This window comes from Schistocerca piceifrons, chromosome X (genome assembly GCF_021461385.2).
Source record: "Schistocerca piceifrons isolate TAMUIC-IGC-003096 chromosome X, iqSchPice1.1, whole genome shotgun sequence".
Classification (NCBI taxonomy): Eukaryota; Metazoa; Arthropoda; class Insecta; order Orthoptera; family Acrididae; genus Schistocerca; species Schistocerca piceifrons.
In genome coordinates, this window is record NC_060149.1 from 785,556,687 (window position 1) to 785,578,815 (window position 22,129).

A 22,129-nucleotide genomic window follows, 5' to 3' on the forward strand; every position below is an offset into this window, starting at 1 on the left:
TTTTTGAAGAACACTACTGCAGAAATTTAGAGAACCAACATTTGAGGCTCACTGCAGAACAATTCTACTGCTGCCAACATACACTTTGCGTAAGAACTACGAAGATAAGGTGCAAGAAATTAGTACTCCTATGGAGATATATACACAGTCTTTTTTCCCCTTACTGTATTTGCGAGTGGAACAGAAAAGGAAATGAATACTAGTGGTACGTGGCACCCTCCACCATGCACCCTATAGTGGCTTGTAGAGTATGCATATGTATGTATGTAGAAGTAGGGGTAAACGGCAGCTCAGAGAGAGGCAACAGGTGTATGGGATAGGAATGCCGGAGGGAGAAGCAGAACGTGCATGAACACTGTGTGCTGCATATTGGTTCTGTTTCTACAACCCCACTATTTTAATACCTTTGTTACAGGAACAAAAAAATAAAATGGTTACCACCACTGGTGTTAGTGGTATAGCTACAACATTTACCACCTCCAGCATTACAGTACTAGCTTTGAAATACTTGCAATCAGCAACAATTAACGTCCATTATAAAAGAGAATTGCGGTGGGGAATTATACAAACTATATGTGGTTGTCTAGAAATAATTTGTTCCATTCCAACCCATTTTATACCTGTGTATAACATGCCCCCTTATTACTGTAGGGAATACAAGTGTTCTGACCTGATTTTTTAAATGGGAAACCAGTTATGTTTAACACATATTTACCTACTTTAAGGTTCTTGGGTGCAAAGAACATAATCTGGCCTGAGGGTGCATTGAAATATTCCAGCTGGACAACTGGAATCACTGCAGTCACTTCTGGTAAGCTCTAGTTTGTCCCTGTAAATCTTATGCACCATTTGGCAAACAAATTTATAAATAAAAACCACAGGTCCTAATCTTTGCCCCAGATATGTGCATCCCCTACTAGAAAAGCAAAACCTGGCTAATTTTTATTGCGATAAATAAATAAATAAAAAATAAAAAGTTATAATAAACAGATTTTTACAACTTTCCTTAGAGTTTGTAACACTAGGCCTGCATTCACACAGTATTTTAAAAACAGAGTAAGATCTTTGTTTGCAATAAGGATCCTGCTATTTATAGATACTGGTGGTACTCCACTTCTTGCTATTTATAGATACTGGTGGTGCTGCACTTCTGGTGACTGTCACTTTGCATCACTGGTTGTACCCTTAGAAGCGAGAATGTGGCTCAGGTGGCACACTGCCACATTCTGTTGGAGATCACGGAACTCCTCTTCTGGTCGCAAGGCGTGTATGTCAACTGGACAAATTCTCAGAAGTGGGGATCTGGCTCAGGTGGCACAGTGCAGGAAAAACAAGCCACCACCAGCTCGAGCACACCTGCTGGTCACAACTAGTTCAACTGAACAATTATCAAATACTAAAACCTGCATCCATTTCAAATTCATACTGCTCACTGAGGAGTCAAACTGGTTTCTTGAATTTCGTAATATAAGACTTCAGTTTTCCAAAACATTTAACTGTCTGAAATTTTGAACTCTGCACAAAATCTAAGTTTTTCTTCAATGTTATGGACACTGTACCCTTCCTTTCATTGCATACATTTGAAATGACGAGTACAATTTTAAGCCACCACCAGCTCGAGCACACCTGCTGGTCACAACTAGTTCAACTGAACAATTATCAAATACTAAAACCTGCATCCATTTCAAATTCATACTGCTCACTGAGGAGTCAAACTGGTTTCTTGAATTTCGTAATATAAGACTTCAGTTTTCCAAAACATTTAACTGTCTGAAATTTTGAACTCTGCACAAAATCTAAGTTTTTCTTCAATGTTATGGACACTGTACCCTTCCTTTCATTGCATACATTTGAAATGACGAGTACAATTTTAAGCAGTGCATGATGTCTGTCTTACACTGATCCGTTCAATTATTATTTATTGGTAATAATGACTGGCATTCTTCTCAATATTTTTGTTTTGGAAAGTAATTGTACTTATATGGTGGCACCTGTGTGTGTGTGTGTGTGTGTGTGTGTGTGTGTGTGTGTGTGTGTGTGTGTGTGTGTGTGTGTGTGCGCGCGTTTCTTTCTCTGAAAAATGCTTTGGCCAAAAGCTCACTGTGAGTGTGTAACAGTCTTTTCATTGAACATGTGTGCAGCTCAATGTGTCATCTTTACAGTGAGTAGCAATCTATGCTTTTCATAATTATAGATATAAGAAAATTTATTTTGCTGCACATAGTAGGATTACAAAATAACAGTAAACAAATGATGAATAATGTTTACACATATTCTTTATTAAATAACAAATCAATACATGCAAACACTCACATAATGCTCACTTTCCAAATGACAAACATGGAACATTGTCTGATGAGACTCATTGTTCTTTGTAAAGATATTCTTATTCACACATACACAGTATCTAAATCGAGATAATGTAGAACATCCATCACGAAACAAACCAAAACAAAATTTTTGAGTAGTACCCAAAAATTTCATCCATTGCATATTTTTCAAATATATAGTGACTTCTTTTAAAGCTGAAGCCAGGATACCACAAATACAAATTTCAGTGCATGTGATCGATATTCACGACAATGGCAGACCCCTGATACCACTACTTTCACACAATATTTTAAAAGTATTTTTGGTAACTATTAACATTTAACAGAAGTATTTAATGACTGCAAATGTGTGGCAGGAAGCCATAGCACAAAAAATGGTTTTTGCATGCATCTTAAATCTCACATTAAAAACACAAAATAATATTAAATTACCCAAAAAATTATATAATGTAATAGCACCTGATGTCAAGCAATCAGAAACTTCTGAAATTTTGCCTTAAACATGTGGAAAAAACTCTGAAGAAATGACCAGCTACTACAGTGACACTTGTTGGACAAAGGAAAGACAGTTGAGAATGAATTATGTTCATGTAGGAATGGCAATATAAAGAAAGCCATGCTCGCAATAAAGATGTGAAGATTCTCTGGGTAACACAGAGTCTTCAGGTTAAATGTTACAGAGTTGCATTTCAGATTTGAATATTATGCATAAGGATTGGTAGTGGAAAAAGAAATGTATTATTTGCATATTGACACACAGTTACTACACAGTGACACATCGACTTAAGTTGCAAACAACCTGCACACTGACGCAGTCAATAAAGCAAGATGATTTTATTACATTATGACCCCTACTGATGTATTCATTGGCCATTATTTGGTACAGTACTTCCATACTTATGAATGCAAGCACAAACAGTCATAATTCAAGTTCATGAGAGATTCACAACACCCATGAAATATTGGGATGAGTGCAACAAAGGAGCGGAAAGGGTTAAGATCAAGGAGCAGCAACACCCTGTCTCCACTTCATTCATACAACCATAGCTCTTTATAATTATGTCTGACTGTTTTTACACATTTTCATGTATTTATTTCTCACTGAGTTCACAAATAAAGTCACAAATGAACAAAACACTGATTCACTATCACAGAGTCATGTAGTCACAGGATATGAGCTAATAAAAAGTACGAGTCTTCATTTTTAATGTTCCCACTGTTGAAGAAAGGGAGACTCCCTATGCAACTTTTTGCACACGTCTACTCTCATTTTGATGGGAGCTTAATTCAACTAATGATCCATATATTTGATATTTGTTTTTCAAAGTTACCACAGGATGCCTTCGGACAGCACCTGAAATAAACAGTGCAAAGCCATTCTTCAATTGATCACACCCTAACTTCTCCTGACATTTAGCATTTACTTTTTTTCTCCAGGTTTCTCCTAGGCACCCACACCAAATGCATGAAGTAACAGTGGAAATGTTTTTGACAGAAATTCATAATTCCATCACCTTTTTTGTTTCACAATGTCAAAGGAGGAAAATTTATTTGACCTATAGTTTTTCATCTTCTATTTTACACATATTAGCTCCTCCATTTTCAAGTAGAATTTTATTTTTCCTCTCCATTACAGTCACATTTTCTGACATTAATTTACAGTATTTAGTTTAAATTTAGCTGTTTTTTCAACTGTACTTTTATGTAAGTGTTATAAAAGAATAACCTGCTACTAGAGTTCGGTATTTTTGTGCTGTGAGGCACTTTTGTCAAATCTATTTTACTCATACAAAATGTTATATACAGCTACCAAATATATCAATCCTCAATCATTGTTAAGTTTTGTTTACGTCTATTTCACCGTAAATTTCATCTTTAGCTGTCACTTAGCTTCCAATGAGTGTGGTATAATGATCTCCAGATTTGGCTAATTTAAATATGCAAAACAAACAACATTTATTTATCTAAAATAAACATTAAATAAACGTAACTGGTTCCAAAGTCTCTCAAAGTTAGGACACAAATTCCATATTTGCTTTAGACCAAAGCTCTTGTGCAAGGTCAACTGGTACACTACTGTACATGTGTGATACACATAGCAAGACCCTTTACTTCTTTAGCATAACTATTGTGATAGAACTGGGTGTTGGACAATATATCACAGCAGAGTGTGAGGTTATAGAGGAAACTTATTAAAGACAAAACAGGGATTAAGAAGTCAAGTAGGGGGGAGTGCAAAGCATGTGGAACTTTTTCTATTCCTCTGTGGTGAGAGTTTTCAAAAAATATACTCAATTTCCAGAATGAATCTTTCATTCTGCAAAGAAGTTTATGGTGTTATGGAATTGCCTGACAATGTTGTAACAGTAGTATTTTTAGTAAACTTTTGAAATGGTTCAAATGGCTCTGAGCACTATGGGACTTAACATCTATGGTCATCAGTCCCCTAGAACTTAGAACTACTTAAACCTAACTAACCTAAGGACATCACACAACACCCAGCCATCACGAGGCAGAGAAAATCCCTGACCCCGCCGGGAATCGAACCCGGGAACCCGGGCGTGGGAAGCGAGAACACTACCGCACGACCACGAGATGCGGGCAGTAAACTTTTGAGTATTTGATAATGTAGGCGAACAATAATACTCTTTCAGGTCAACAGTTCTGTCAAAAGCGCGATTTTACGCACATTGGGTGCATTTTTTCTCCATGTTTCAGATCTGATAGCAATGCCTGACAGATATACTGTTTTTGAATATTTTCCTACAACCATTATAGGAACTACTGGTGATTTTAGTACCAGCATCGTTATTTCTTTAAGTAAACATACAAATTTTGCAAGTCAGTCATACATGAAACACAAAGGAAATGGCTTAATGACCAAGAGCTGTGGCCTTCTGTTTGGTATTTGCAACAGACTGGAAATACCTAATCTGTCCTACTGCATCTGGTATCTTACAGAATCTGTGTGCCATTTGCAATGATATATGTATTCAAATTTTATAGTCTTCACTCGTTAAATGATTCACTCATTAAAGAAAGGGTGTTAGACAGACAGAACCGAGAGGCCCCCATTTTTTACAATAAGTTTTTTTTTTGTTACAGAGAGATGGTGACCACACGTTTTGATGGTCATCATTTCAGTCCAATGATCTCCCAACCTACAAATAAGGGTACAGTTTTGACAAAAGTGCAAGCACATACTAACAAGTAAACAACTGAAACTGTAACTATGCAACAAGAAAATTGTTAGTTTCATGAGTTTCAAAACACATAAGCCTGTTTACTATTGAACATGCAGAAAGTCAGATGTAACTACAATCAGGTTAAATGTGACTGTTGCTCACAATGAAGTAGACGAGCCCCAACAAATAGTGCATTTACTGTAACCCACTACCCTGAAAACTGTACCCTCTCTTTAATTATTGCCATAGATTTCACTGATATTGTTTTCTATACATTATTTCAGTCACACACAGCATATCTGTCAGTACTGACAAATAAAATATTTACACCTGGGCCTAGAAAGACCCTATTTCTTCTCATTTATTTCTTCTCATTTATTTTTTCCCAAAACTTTCATTTATATAAATTTTTCCATCAGAAAGATAGACACTGATTATAATTAAAGTTAAACTTTCAAAACGCTGTAGAAATAACATCACTGGTCAGAATGACATCAAATTGCAATGGAATATTATCAGAGAAGGTGGAAACGTATAGCAGAAGAAAAAAAATAGTGTGAAAATTGATCAATAGATGGCACTGTATGTCAGAATATGTAAATGAAAACACCTGTCATGCGCATCACCCATTGAAGTTGATATAAACTCGCAAGGTACACGGCTTTTCCTCCTTTCGTGTCTGCGACATTTACCATGACTGTCTCAATGCAGGATCACGCTCTGCTTGTAAAGCTGTATTACAAGAATGATGACTGTGCATACATCGCTCTGCAGAAGTTCTGGCCACTGCAGGATTTGAAAAAAGGCGTTGGCTGATGACTGCCATGGGTCTGGAGAAAATGATTAAGAAATTCGAAAAGACAGGTTCCTTTGGTGCATAACCTGGTAGAGGGAGGAAATGAATTGATTCAACATCAGTGGCCACAGCAATGCAGGGGGAGACGAGTGGTGGTACGCAAACGTGTAGTGCACAGAGAATTGCCCGAACACTGGACACAACCGTGAGCACGGTGTGTAAAATCCTGCAAAACATCCTTCTTTGCTACCCATTCAAAATTCCCCATCACTACGCGCTTCCTGTTGACCTGCCAGCAAGAGACCTCTGCTTTAGAATTTCTTGCTCACATGGAAGTGGACAATGATTAGATGCGGAAGATTTTATGGACAGATGAAGCCCCACTTCCATCTGACAGGATATGTCAATACACAGAATTGCTGAATATGGGCAATGGAAAATCCATACGCAAATCAACCAGTACCACTTCATCCTGAAAAGGTCACTGTGTGATGCGGGTTTACAGCATCATTTATCATAGGGCCATATTTTCTCGAAGAGACAGGTGCTTCCGATCCTTTTACCTGTACTGCCACTGGTAAATGATATGAGTGTCTTTTGTGCAACCACGTCATCCAGCTCCCCAACAGTGTGGATGTGCGGGTGGGATCATTTTTATGCATGATCCAACTATGCAGCTGCTGAAGCGCCATTTCGGAAATGCTAGAATTATCAACTGCTATTTCCTTACAGCCTGGCCGTCCCGATCACCTGACCTTAACCTACGTGACTTCTGGCTGTGGGGCTATATGAAAGATGATGTGTTCAGTGTTCTGATTGCAAACTTAGCTGCACTGAAGGCATGCATTGCGCAACACATTCTGAACATCTCACTGGAAACGCTTTGATCAGTTGTGCAGCACGCTATTTCTTGATTTCAACTTGTTGCAGGAAACAGTGGACAGCGTACTGAACATGTTTTGCGCCAGTCACACGGAAATTAATAATCTGATTTGGCTTTGATTCATGCTTGTTTTTGGGCTCAGGACAATTAAAAACAGATTTTTTCCATCCAATGTGATACGACCTTGCTGTGGTGGATGGGCTTACGTAACTAACAGTATTACACCTGTGCACCCATGCACACTGAGTACTACAGTTTGTTTAACACCTTAGGCATCGTTGTATGATTCATTTATCATTTGTAGTCGACCACTATTAAATTGTGATGCTTACAGCGCCATCTACTGCTACATTTTGTAACTATTTATCTTTCTTCTGCCATACGCTTTCCCCCTTCTCCAGTAAAATTCCATTGCAATTTAACGTCATTCTGACCAGTGGTGTTATTTCTCCAGCGGTTTGAAAGTTCAACTTTAATTATAATCACCCCATACTTTTGAGTGACAACTGTGGCTAATTGCGTTAAACTTTGCAAGAACCTGGATTACTTTTTCAGTGCGACCCTTAGTCTGGTACATCTATTACTATTTTTGATACTGAAATGAAACCAAATTAGGCTCAAAAATAAATGTGAGTGGTGAAGAAACGAGAGTGTTGTGAGACGTGTGGCGGTTTTGTGAGCTATGGGAAAATTTATCTCCCACATTCACAATCATTTTTAAAATGCACACACGTGTAAGTCACATCCGTGAGGTATTTCGCCTTCCACTGTTTGGTTTACAGAAGACAATTGTGATTTGGAAAGTTGAAAAGCATTCACTGAAAATTTCCTGAGAAAATCATCATTTACAATAGCTTAGATCTGTATCAAGACTTAGATAACCTCTGAAGCCTTTAGCAATTACTTTTTACAGTCAGTTTGCTCTCTCATATTTTACATTACCACCAATAAATTGATACTCTGAGACCAACAAGACAACAATAAAATATACCTGCTAAGAATTAACTAATCTTGTACTGTTCACAAAACTGAAATGTACAATTTTTTCAGCTATTTCATAATTACATCTTTTGGATCAGCACTGATAGCTCAGTGCGTAAAATTTCCAAGGAAAAAAATTACTTTACAACATGCATTATGTTTAACTGCACCTGACTGTTAGTAAAATTATTGGTAAAAATTATTCTGGAAGCAGCTTTCCATTTCCTCTGCGGCAGCTAAACAACTTTTTGCATATTGTAACTTACATAATAGTCTCATTTCCTATCTGATTAGCACCTGTTGTCATGTTAGAACAGTGCAACTTGTTTGCTAGTGAGTGATCTCATGCAATGGATAAGCAGTTCTTCCAAGAAGTGATAACAACTTACGAGGTACATTTGAGAGTTGTCAATGATAAACATGAAAGGCACTTGGATTTGAAACCATCTGGTGAAAATACAGTTCTGCAACAAAATGCTGCCATGTGCTTTTGTATCTGCACGAGTCCCACTTTTACAAATGTGCCACTAACAAAAAGTGCTTGATAACACAAACCATACTTCTGAGTTGCTCGACACACCTTTCTTAGGAATCCGGATGAAGAAACTTCCTCTTCTGTTGAAATTTCTCCACTTTGCAGACAAATACTTCAATGGCATCAAACTATTCGAAACACAAACAATTATGAAGTATATAAGATTAAATACAGATCATTTCATATGCTACAATAAGTTCATGATCATTGCTGTGGCTCTGAAACAGACACCTTGAATGAAGCTAATCTATTCCTTTGAAGAGTAGAAGATACGGAATGAAATTTCATCAGTTATGGTAGTCAGTATTTTGAGAAGGAAATAACATGCCAAATTCTCAAGGAACATTCACACAACTTTCTTGGAAATGGTTTATGCAGTTAACTTGACAAGTGATACACTAGTCCAAAATTTGTCAACAAATAATATGCTGGTTTTGTCGGCACAATGCAGTTGCATACATTAGAGTTCCCTAATTTCAGAAAAACTGAAGAAGGGAGAATAAATAACAGCATGCAGATACAAGGTCGACTTTGAAACTGAATGACAAAGTATATCCCAGATCAGATTGATACTATCAGACTTTTATCACCATTTATTGTAGGTTGTGTGTTTCAACACATACCTCCTGTGTAAAAGAACATAGTCAGAAAATATCAGAAAATAAAGACCAATTAATTTCACCAAAAAGTTGCCTATGTCCTCTAATCTACAAGACACATCCAATTGACAAACACGGTGTAGACCGAAAGTGACACGTCTTACAGGCAAATATTTTCCAGACTTTTACAAACACAATACATAAAAGACGAACAGGAGGGGTCGAGTATGCAAATAAAGTGCCTGTTTGGTACCTGAAATGTAGAGTTTGTGTGCAACACAAACATTTAAATTTTTTCACACATAGTATCATCTGTAATTATGTCAAAATAAAACATTTTTCTTGAATTCACCATAACATTGGTTTGTAGATTAAGAAAGTTTTTTGCGCATGCGGGAGGTACTTCATGAGACGACACCGTTCTCCACTGAGGGAAAATATAAACTTGGTTATATTTTTGCACACAAAATATTCTTTTATGGGATAAGGAACCACACTGGCGTTTGCCTGAAGTGATTTTGGTACACCGATGAAAACTTAAATCACAATCAATAGACAGAGAGTTGCTCCTCGCCACTTTTATAGTGGAGTTTCGGAATGTGCTCTTAACAGTTTTGAAACGGCAAGACCTAAAATGAATAGTTTGAATAAACTGAAACTTCAACAATTTACAGGAAAACATATTGTCAATAAGTGATTACAACTGCAGAGAGACAGCTAGTAGCATCCTCTCTCGTGAAGCCAGAAAGGTCTGTGTTATAACAAGCTCTATTACTGACAAGCCACTGAACAATGTGGAAATGTGAAAGCAACATTAATGTCAAAGGATACAATACAAGCAGGTGAGTTCAAATGATACAGGATTATATGTCTATGGGAAGTAACATGACACACTGATTCGTACACGATGTGCTGCCATGTCAGGGATGCAAACACAGATCCAGTAGATAGCTGAAGTGTAGTGAAAAGATGGGACTGGATCACACAGTGTGATATGACTGTCACTTCATATGAACAGCCATCATAAATGGAACAGCTTTGCCCAGAGGTTGATCAAGTCTCGAGTACTGCAATGAGTACAAATCTCTCAGAGAGAGTTCAGCACTGTTTGCTGTAATCTTGACTGCTGACACATTTACCGCTGTGGTCCAAAACAGCAAATACTTCAAGACACATGAGTTCAAGAAGGTTGTCGGTGTGCTCATTAGCAAACAGCAAGCAGGTGTGTGTTTGCTTGCCAGTCACAATATATAACATAGCCAAACCAAAATCAGTAGTACTGCATTTAATGCACTATGCCCATTTTATTGACATTTCTTAATAATAAGTAACTTAAGACATCTACCGAGGATGGCACAGTTGTGCAGAAATGTTAGTATTAAATCAACAGCAGAAGAGTGATAGAGTGTGAAATAGACTGTGTTTCATTGGTAGAGAAATCACCCCTCAGCACTTATTTGGCAATAATAGGAACCAAATAAACTGCACAACTCCCTACTGCACTAGTACCAGACACAAGGACTGCTGTGAAACACAAGCACTTAGCAATTTTCTGCAATAGCCATTCGAAAACAAACTATGAAATACATACCATTACATTTTCTTTCATGCCATGTATATGAATGTGTTAATATCGTCTTCATCTCTTCTCATATATTTGTGTTCTATAAGCCATTCTATTTGCTCTTTGATCATCTTCTTGCTGGGTAGAAACATATTCTTCAAGATATCTACAAGTTCTGTTTGAAGTTGGACATTTGTAATTCGTTTACGCATTTTCAGAATTTTGATAACAGCCTCCTAGAATCAGAGTAATAATAGTTAACACTCAATAACTAAATGTGACTAGAAGGAGCAAAAACAAATAAGCCAGGGAATGTGATTACCATGCTGGCTTTGACTAACACTATTCACTATTCAATAACAATGATTAGCACAAGCTTCAGAAGTGAATAATTCACCACAAATGGAAAACAATATGATAATCAATCAATTAATTAAACAATGGGAAATTTGAGATGGAATAATGACAATATTATGAAAAGTATAGAATGCTGCTACCATATAGCAGAGATGCTGAGTCACAGATAGGCACAACAAAAAGACTGTCAAACAAGAAAGCTTTCGGCCAAAAAGGGCTTCATCAGAACTAGACAACAACCCCCCCCCCTCCCCCCCCCCCCCCACACACACACACCCCTCGCGTTGACAGTCTTTCTGTTGTGCCTACCTGTCAATCAGCATCTCTGCTATGTGGTGAGTAGTAATCTGTACTTTTCATAATCAATTAATTACCATTTCTCAATATTCCCACAATTCATTCCCAGTCCTCTACAAGAGTAGGATCAAAAGTTGTAACTGAAAATATGTCTAGCTTGCAATGCACAACATAGAGAACAATGAAATCATCATAGAAGCTTGTATAGCAACAGTTTCTTTGAATACTGGTATCATGGTTCAATGTGTTGATCAAATTTCTACTGGAACAATAGCTACATGATGCTCAGCATTTTATTTTCCTCTTCCTAGACTTCATTATCCATGATCTCGCATACAATAAAGAAAATTCAAAATCAACTTTTCAGTTATAACTAAACCTTTCTGAGACCATTAGTGATGAATGAGATCAGATATTAGACAACACTTCCAACAAAGTCTGGCTGCTACGTGACATGTACATTGGAGGGTTGAGATTCCAAGAAATAATGAGTCACTGAGACTGTTAGTTCTGCTTATTTGTAATATATTTTTTGTGTTTGCTTTAATATCAGCCAAGTATCTCTTAAGTAATGCTTCAAATTCATTCAGCTTCTCACTTTTTTGTTGTTGTTGTTACAATACTGTTATAACCTTTAATCACCAATAACTGCGTGGATCGTGGATGTTCAAACACTCTCACTTAGAAACAATAGCTGGTTTCATGATAACAACTCAGTATCCCTTATTTGACTGCCATGCCGTGACATGCGGCCGGCGCCGTTCGTAGCTAGGTGGCGCTCAGCCGAGTTGCGGAGCGCCTCTATCGCCGTTTGCGCATACTGTCATGGCGGCACTGTTAAATGTCGTGGCACTGTCACAACACTTTTCCCCCCCTTGAAGAAAAAAAAAAAAAAAAAAAAAAAAAAAAAAAAAACCTCTCACTTCCGTGGAGACATCGACAGTGCGGAGACATCCATGGCCGTGGAAAAATCACTACGGAATTTTTTCATCTGGCTTTTGAAAGTGCGGACAAGGTGCTCGACCTCCCCATTCGATTGCGGATGGAAGGGCGGTGCTGTAACATGATGAATCCCTTGTCCAGTACAAAAATCACGGAAGGCCTGCGAAGAGAACTGAGGGCCATTGTCCGTGACGATCGTGGATGGAAGACCTTCTAGTGCAAAGATTTTGGACAAAGCCAGCGTCATCGCCGCCGTGGTGGGCGACGGACATCGAACAACAAACGGAAACTTCGAGAAGGCGTCAATCAACAGTAGCCAATAAGTACCGAGGAAGGGGCCGGCAAAGTCGGCGTGCACCCCTTCCCATGGCTGCGCCAGATCAGGCCATGGAGAGGGCATTGTACGAGGTGCAGCCAGTTGTTGAGCACACTGACCACACGCAGCAACCATGTGGGCGATGTCCGAATCAATACCGGGCCAATAAATGTGCCTGCGGGCCAGGGACTTAGTCCAAGAAATACCCCAATGGCCTTCATGCAACAGTTTGAGAACATCTTTGCGAAGAGAGGCTGGCACCACGACCCGTGGAGATGCGCCATCCGTGGCCAAAAGAACACCACCATCACGAACAGACAGATGAAGGCGCAAGGCATGGTAGTTGCGAAGGGGATCTGATGCCCGGCCTTGGGTCCTGTCCGGCCAACCCCGTTGAACAAAACCGATCACCTGACGCAGGACCGGGTCCCGGGCAGTAGCCGACGCAACCTGCGAACATGTAAGTGGAAAACCCTTGACGACGTTCTTCCTCATCAATGTGGAAACAGTAGTTCATCACGATCGAAAATTGGGTCGGGGCCCATCAGCAATCACGACAATGCGTCAACGTTTGCATTGGCGTGCTGGGCCGTGGGGCAATAGTGAATCTCATAGTGAAAACGAGACAAGTATAAGGCCCAACGTTGCAGGGGGTGAGCTGCCTTATCCGGAAGTGACGCCGATGGGCTGAACAGAGAGACCAGCGGCTTGTGGTCGGTGATAAGGTGAAACTTAGAACAATACAAAAAAATGCTGAACTTTTTTAGAGCATAAATGATAGCGAGCACTTCCTTTTCGATTTGAGAGTAACGCCGTTGCACATTGTTGAGGGTCTTGGAAGCATAGGCGATGGGTCGTTCCGACTCATCCCCATACCGATGGGCGAGAACAGCCCCTGTGACGCGTCAGTCACCAGAACCAAGTGCTGACCCAAACGGAATGTGGCAAGACAAGGCGCCGACTGCAAATGAGCCTTCAGGCGGACAAAAACCTGCTCACACTCGTTGGACCAACAGAAAGGGACGTTTTTGCGTAACAGCTGATGCAGAGGATGAGCTACCGCCGCTGCGGATGGAATGAATTTGTGATAATAAGCAATCTTGCCTAGAAACGCGTGAAGTTCTTTGACCGTAGACGGCCGGGGTAGAGCATTAATGGCCGCAACGTGCTGACGTAGACGACGTATACCCTCACGGGACAAGTGGAAACCAAGATACACAATGGAGGGTTGGAAGAACTGTGACTTGTCCAAATTGCACCTCAACCCAGCCGAATGCAAAACCCGAAACAGTGAACGCAAATTGCGAAGGTGCTCCTCAGTGGAGGCCCCCGTGACGACAATGTCATCCAGATAGTTTATGCAGCCGGGAAAGGAAGTCGTGAGCTGTTCCAAAAACTGCTGAAAAATGGCTGGCGCGCTAGTGACGCCAAATGGTAACCGCTGGTACTGATACAACCCACAAGGAGTGTTGATGACGAAAAATTCCTTGGAAGAAGCATCCAACGGCAACTGATGGTACGCCTCCGATAAGTCAAGTTTGGAAAAGAACTGGCCCCCAGCGAGCTTGGTAAATAACTCCTCAGGACGGGGAAGAGGATAAGTGTCAATGAGGCTCTGAGTATTGACAGTGGCTTTAAACTCACCACACAATCGCAGACTCCCGTTTGGTTTAGAAACCACCACGATTGGCGATGCTCATTCACTGGAGGTAACAGGAAGGAGAATCCCTGAAGCTGTTAATCTGTCTATCTCAGCCTTGACAGGTGCACGCAACGCCACCGGAATAGGGCGCGCCCAGAAAAAACTTAGGGCGAGCTGTAGGTTTAAGAGTAATGTGGGCTTCAAAATCCTTGGCACAACTTAGACCAGCAGAGAACACGGACGAAAATTCAGAACACAATCCATCCAGCTGTTGATACGGAATATCCTCAGATATGAGGTGCACATCATCATCAATGGAGAACCCGAACAACTGGAAAGCATCATAACCGAACAGGTTTTCAGTGCCTGCATGATCCACCACATAAAACGTGAGGGGCCTAACAACAGACTTGTAGGCAGTGGAAGCATCAAACTGGCTAATGATAAGAATTTTCTGTTTATTATAAGTTCTCAGATTTCGCGTAACTGGAGACAAGGGAGGGGAGCCCAACTCCAAATACGTGCGAAAATTAATGCGAGTTACTGCAGAGCCAGTGTCCACTTGCATGCGAATGTCTTTATCCAGAACACGAACAGTAACAAACAACTTATTTGTTTGTGAAAGCATACAGTTAACATCCATGTCCGATGCCTCATCCTCGTCGACAGGAACTTTAGGGGACTGACACACAGAAGCAATGTGGCCTTTTTCCTACATGAATTACACGTGGCCCAATGTTTTGGACATGCGGCCCTGTCATGCTGTACGAAACAACGTGGACAAGAAGGAAGTGCGGAACGAACCTGCTCCTGTGGTTGCTGTTTTCGCTGCGAGCGTTGCGGCCCAACGCGACGTCGTTTACGCGAGTGAACCGCCGCCACATCTTCGTTCTCCTGTGAAACAGGCAAATTGTCCATGTCGAAAGTTTACTGTACAGCGCCTACATCACACCATGCGTCTATTTGCGCGCCAGCAGCATGAGACACTTCAAAGGATTGAGTAATGCTTAGAACTTCCGACAACGACGGGTTTGGCAGATGTAGGGCACGTTGCCGAACTACTTTATCGGGAGCAAGCCGTAGAATAGCATTCCTACCCATTGAATCAGCATAAGACTCGTGATGAGTGTCAGTGACAAACTGACATTTCCTACTCAGACCGTGTAGTTCCGCCGCCCAAGCCCGGTAAGATTGATGGGGCTGTTTACGACATCGGTAGAATGCCACACAGGCGGCAACGACGTGGGTGTTTTTTCAGTAATAGTTAGACAATAAGTCACAAATTTCTTGGAAGGACAGAGAGGCAGGTTCCCACAGAGGGGCTAACTGAGATAGCAGCTGATAGATCCGTGGGGAAAGCCAAGATAGAAATAACGACTTACACATAGGAGCGTCGACTACGCCGAAAGCCAAGAAGTGTTGCCGCAAACGCTTCTCATAATCCTCCCAGTCTTCAGCGGCCTCGTCGTAAGGAGGGAATGGAGGCGGAGAAGAGGAAGACAGATGATGAGTAAGCGACGTCGACAACACCTGAATAGCAGCAGTCAGCTGCGTTTGTTGTTCAATGAGCACTTGCATAAGCTGTTCCATGTCTGCCCCGTCACGAACACACAAATCCACAACGCAGTGAAAATATCCGACCTCGTCGCCAAAAAGTGTTATAACCTTTAATCACCAATAATTGCGTGGATGTTCAAACACACTCACTTAGAAACAATAGCTGGTTGCATAACAACAACTCAGTATCCCTTATTCGACTGCCGTGCCGTGACACGCGGCCGGCGCCGTTCGTAGCTAGGTGGCGCTCCCGCGCTCAGCGGAGTTGCGGAGCGCCTCTATCACCGTTTGCGCGTACTGTCGTGGCGGCACTGTTAAATGTCATGGCACTGTCACAACAAATACATCAAAGTCTACTTTCACACCTGTAAGTTGTGGAGGATGGTATGGTCATTTGCAAACATTTTTCCAGTAACACCAGGTACTAGCCTCCAACCTTCCACTAAAATAATTCAAGTTATGTTTTATTAAGATTTTCTTCTAGTTTGCTGTCTTCAAGAATTTCAAGAAACTCTACTTTTGATTGAATATCGATACCTGAAAATACAATGTGATTAAAAATGAAAGGGGGGGGGGGAGGTAAGTATTCCTATGACTACAGTACTGATTGTTTCAGATCAGGAAACACACATATAAACAGAAAGTTTAACTCTTAAGAGTTTCTACGGACATTCACAGATGTTCACTGTGGACTCAATTTTTGACACAGCAGATGTCTATCCGGTACTGCATTTCCAGCCAGACCCAATCCAATTTAGCCCGATCAATGGAGTTAATCACGCCGACGATCCACTGGCTTTGAGTCTGTAAATCCTGTTGAAATGGGGGGATGTAAACCATGTACTCACACATCACCCGAATGAAAAAATCAAGTGGTGTATGGTCAGGAGAAATGGGGTGCCGCAACAGGAATGGTACATCATTTGAGCCAGCATGACCAATCCAGCACTGTGGAAGATGCTCAATGAGATGGTTAGGTACAAAGTTATGCCACTGTGGTGGGGCTCTGTCCTGACGGAAAATGAAGTCTGGTACCTCTTCTTTCAACTAGGGTAACCAGCAGAGAGAGAGAATATCAAGATAGGTTATGCCTGTAACAGCATATTCTGTGAAGAAGAAAGGACCGAAGACTTTGCGGTTGGTTATGGCTCAGAAAACATTGTTTCAGAGTATCATGTCCATGTTCCAGACAGGCATGCTGGTTTTGTGTACATCTACAACTACACACATAATCTGCAAGCTACCGTACGGTGCGCAGTGGAGGGTACGCAGTCTCCTTTAGAGTGAACCACACTTTCCCAGAATTCTGATTATTTACTACCTTCGCACAACCCTCACATTCTCATTCCATTTCACATTGCTTTGCAACATTATGCCCAGATTTTTAAATGACATGAGTGTGTCGAGCAGGACACTACTAATGCTGTCTAACAGTGCAGGTTTGTTTTTCCTCCTCATCTGTATCAACTTACATTTTTATACATTTAGAGTTAGCTGCCATTCACCACAACAACTAGAAATTTTCTCCAAGGCATCTTGTATCCTCCTACAGTCACTCAACTCCACCACCTTCCTGCACACCACAGCATTACCAGCAAACAGCCGCAGATTGCTGCCCACCCTGTCCATCAGATCATTTATGTATATCGAACACAATAGTGGTCCTATCACATTCCCCCGTGGTACTGCTGATGATACCCTTGTCTCTGATGAACACACGTCATCGAGGACAACATACTGGCTTCTATTACTTAAGAAGCCTTCAAAGCCACTAGTGTATCTGTGAACCTTTTCCATATGCTCAGATCTTTCTTAAGAGTCTGAAGTGGGGCACCATGCCCAAAGTTTCTTGAAAATCTAGACGTATGGAGTCTGCCTGTTGCCCTTCATCCACTGTTCACCATATATCATGTGAGAAAAGAGCCAGCCGAGTTTTACAAGAGCGATGCTTTCTAAAACCATGCTGATTTGTGGACATAACCTTCTCAGACTCAAGGAAATTTATTATATTCATACTGAGAATATGTTCAAAAATTCTCCAGCAAACAGATGTTAAGGATACTGGTCTGTAATTTTGTGGGCCCATATTACTGAACTAAGTGATGTCAATTAATTCTCAAAGTGAGATGCTAACAACTGCTTATCTTCTCTTTCTCACAGAAACTTTTTCCTACCCTACTTGACTGATTTATTAACTTCCATAAGTAAAGTCACTATGATGGCATCACGATCACTTATCCCTGTCTCTATACTGAAGCTGCTGATAAGCTCTAGCCTGTTTGTAGCTACAAAGTATACAGTATTTCCATTGCCTGTGGGCTGCCAAACTAGTTGCTCAAGATAGTTTTCGGAAAACTACTTTCAAAAGTACTTTGCAAGGCTACAAGACTGACTGATTATAATGCCCCACCCCCTGCGATAAACCCATAGGCATCCCACTCTATATTTGGTAGCTTACAGTCACCTCCAGCTAGTAGTGCATGATCTGGGTATTTGCACACTACTGACCACAGGCTTCCTTTGAAGCTCCAGAACTGTCAAAGTGGAATCGGGTGGCTAGTAATAACACTCACCAATGAACTTGGTTCCACTTAGACCTGTTAATACACAACCAGGCAACTTCACTGTCACACTCAACTTCAACCTCAATTGTGAAAATATTTTTGTCAACTGTGATGAACACACCTCCTCCTATGGCATCTAATCTGTCTCTTAGATGTTCCATGAATCACTAAATATCTCAAAGCTTTCTACTTCAGGTTTCTGCTACTCTTGATCCAAAGAATAATTTGAGCATGAGACGTTTCCTGGAGGAGAATAAATTTGGGAACTTTGTTACGAATACTTTGACAATTTACTGATAAAATTTTGACAGTTAAAGTCTGACTACTCTGAACGTGGTCTGACTTTGCTGTCTTCAGATCAACGGGTGAGTGTTCATCAGAGTACCTCAAACTACTGCCTAGCCTAGAGAACATCCATGCGTACTCCACAAGTAGACTGCTACCTAAGCAACTGCTTCCTTTGTGTAGTGCACCCCTGACCTATCATGGTGATTCCTACAAACCCCACCTGACAATGCAGGTCTACAAATCTGCAGCCAAGATTGTCACACAGCCAATGAAGCCTCTGGTTGAGACCCTCCACTCAGTTCCACTCCAAAAGACCCTGATCATCTCTGAACAATACCGCAAATTTTGAGCTCTGCCTGCACTCACTCAGTGTGTGAGGCTAGTAGCCTTCACCACCTCCACCAGCCACCTGTAAAAACTGAGGATTGCCTCATAACCCGTGCGACAAGCATCATCGGTGCCGACGTGAGCCACAACTTGAAGATCTCTGCGCCCTGCAAACTTTATAGCCTCAGGCAAGGCCACCTCCACATTTTAGATGAGGTGCTCTGGCAGATGTACCAAGTACACATTGGCTTTCTTTCCAGCCTCGAATGGCACCTTCCTAAGGGGCTCCATAATGCGCCTAACATTGGATCAGCTGATAACTAGCAAACCCCCGCCGATGAGTGCCTGCTCGGATACTGCTGAATGGAAGGCCATCTGTTCACTCATAGTGTAAATATATGAGGCCAGAAAGTCAACCCCCACATTGGCCCTCTGCCTCTAGTAACACAAAAGTGTTACCACCTGCCAATCACCCTGCTGTGAGGGTTGATCTATCACGTCAGGAACACTGGGAGGAGACCTGGAAGCAGAACTTGTGGGTGAAACAAGCGACACCTGGCGGTGTTCCATATGATGTGTGTGATTCTCTGCAACCGCTACACCCTGAGGCAGCAGTGTGAAGGTGTCTGACCATAGCCAAAAATTCATTCAGTTGTTTGTGAACTGCAGCCAGGTACTCTGGTGTCCACACGCAGCATGCACGCATGCATCCTACACATGCTAGCAAGACTAACTGAAGCACTAATTATAAAAGCCTAGATACACAACTTGCTACCCTCCTGATATGTCACCAATGAACGCTGATGCAAAAATGAGTTGTGTAGCTGGCTGTTCTGAAAAAAATGAAAGCAACACTGCTGGCTGCCTGAATTTTCACACACAGTTAATCATGCATTATTAAACCTCTTAATTAGAAAAACACACATGAAATTTAAGAAATATACTACTAGTAAAACACAGGGATAGCTAAATATGTAACTCGCTACTCTGGAGATGTGAGCAGTCTCCATTTTGGTTTATCAACTAGTTTCAGCACCTGCAAGATTTGAACTGCATACCCTTGCTCAATGCATGCCATACTGTTCACTGCAAAACATTCACTTCTCTGTTGGCATGACATAGGTATTTTCTGGGGCATCACATTCATTGTCAATGGATGGTCCTCCCACAGTTTTCTTCTTGCATATGTACCCTGTCACCTTGAACTGCTTTGACCATCTAGCAGTATTGTGATGGTGTGGTGCCACTTTACAAAAGCTAGGTCTGAAAATGTCTTTGAACAATTATTATTGATGATGTTTATATGTATTCTATGACAATACGCCTTTTCTATCAGGGATGCCACCATTTTGAATACTAATGCAAGTGATTAACAACAACAGTGACTTTCCATTATTTCACTGTTGCCAACCTAAACTGTGAGAGCTAATCTTCCAGGTTATACATGTATTTCTGAACTAAAGTAATTACTGTAATCACAGGAATATTTTATTTTTGTCCCATTCAATTTGAACCACCCTGTATTCCTTTACCCCGTGTGGGGGATGCTGGTCCCCCATCAGGCGCCTCTCCAAGCGGCGGAGAGGAGAACGTTCTACAGATATGGAGGGTGCCAGGGAAATAAAATACCTTGAGCAGACCAAAATCAGCAGGTATGAGGGTCAATGGCTTGGAAGAAAGGAAGAGAAGCCCTCAACCATCAACTGTTGCCTTGCAGTCTGCAGAGGGGTTTTGAAAGGCTAAGGATGCTCCCTTGAAAATGGAGCCAGCTACCTGGCGAGCTGTAAGGGGGCAACCCCCCCCCCCCCCCCCTCAATGGTTGGGTGGAAGATCGCCAGTCTTCCCCTGTAAAAACCAGTTGCTGCGAATGTTAACAAATGAATAAGCCAGACAGATATTTTGATGACGACCCCAGCAAACAAAAAAAAGAGGATACGAGAAATGTACATAGGAACATGGAAAGTGTGGAATCTATACCAAGCTGGAGGCCCATGTCAGCTGCTAATGGAAGTAAACAATTACGGTATAAAAATATTGGCTCTCCAGGAAATTAGGTGGAAGGGGAGTGACATAATGAACTCGGGAAATTTCACTACCTTCTATAGTGGCAGGACAACAAATACCTTTGGAACAAGTTTTGTGGTCACTAAAGAACTGAAACATAGTGTTGGGCTTCAAACCAATCAATGAATGGATCTGCATGTTAAGATTAAGGGGAAAATTTTCAAACTTAACAGTAATAAATGTACATGCACCCACACAGGAGGCAGATGAACAACAGAAGGACGAGTTTTATAGCAAAGTTAGAGCAATTGTATGTTCAGGCTCCCAAACATGATAAGATGTTAATGGGAGACTTGAATGCAAAAATATTAAAAGGAGAGGCCCATCAGCCAACTTTAGGAGGACATAGCCTCCATATTTTGCTATAAGCAAAAACATGATTGTCAGCAGTACATGTTTCCCACACAAAAACATACACAAAGAAACAAAGATGCTTCCAGATGGACAAACTAGAAATCATATAGACCATACATTGCCTGATTGAAGACACAGATCAGACAATGTATTTTGGGAGCCAACATGGAGCTCACTGCAGTTCAAACCATAATCTAGTGAGAATTAAATTTAGGCAAAGGATTTCACTGTTGAGGAGACAAAAAGGTCACAAACAATAGAGTTTTAACACTAAGAAACTGAAGTTAAAAGAAATACGGAGAGTATATCAGACAAAAATAGAAGAGGTGATTAAGAATGGTACCAACATGTCAATTGAACTTACAGAAATAATGTGGAAATGTCAGACTGCAATCCTCGAGGCAGCTGGAGAAGTTTTGGGTTGCATACAGTCTCAAAGGAAGGCAGATTGGTTTGACGAAGAATGTACAAGAAGAACCGAGGAACATAACATAGAATGAATGGAATTATTTCATAGAAGCAGTAGAGCATATCTGAATGAATATAAT

At 41.0% G+C, this 22,129-nt stretch overlaps 1 protein-coding gene across 3 annotated transcripts in view; it reads right to left on the bottom strand.

Annotated features, from left to right (window-relative positions):
• Positions 1-2,306: 2,306 nt before the first annotated feature.
• Positions 2,307-22,129, bottom strand: part of LOC124721148 (cullin-5) — a 237,388-nt gene continuing 217,565 nt past the window's right edge. For 2 of the 3 annotated variants that reach the window (XM_047245967.1, XM_047245966.1), the window contains exons 16-17: positions 10,901-11,109; positions 2,307-3,684 (exon numbers count right to left, since the gene is read on the bottom strand). In XM_047245967.1, coding sequence (XP_047101923.1) covers positions 10,915-11,109 — 195 coding nt within the window. In that variant the 3' untranslated portion in view covers positions 2,307-3,684; positions 10,901-10,914. Of the gene's footprint in view, positions 3,685-8,755; positions 8,839-10,900; positions 11,110-22,129 lie in introns of all 3 variants that reach the window. The other variant, XR_007006279.1, reaches the window with a different exon arrangement.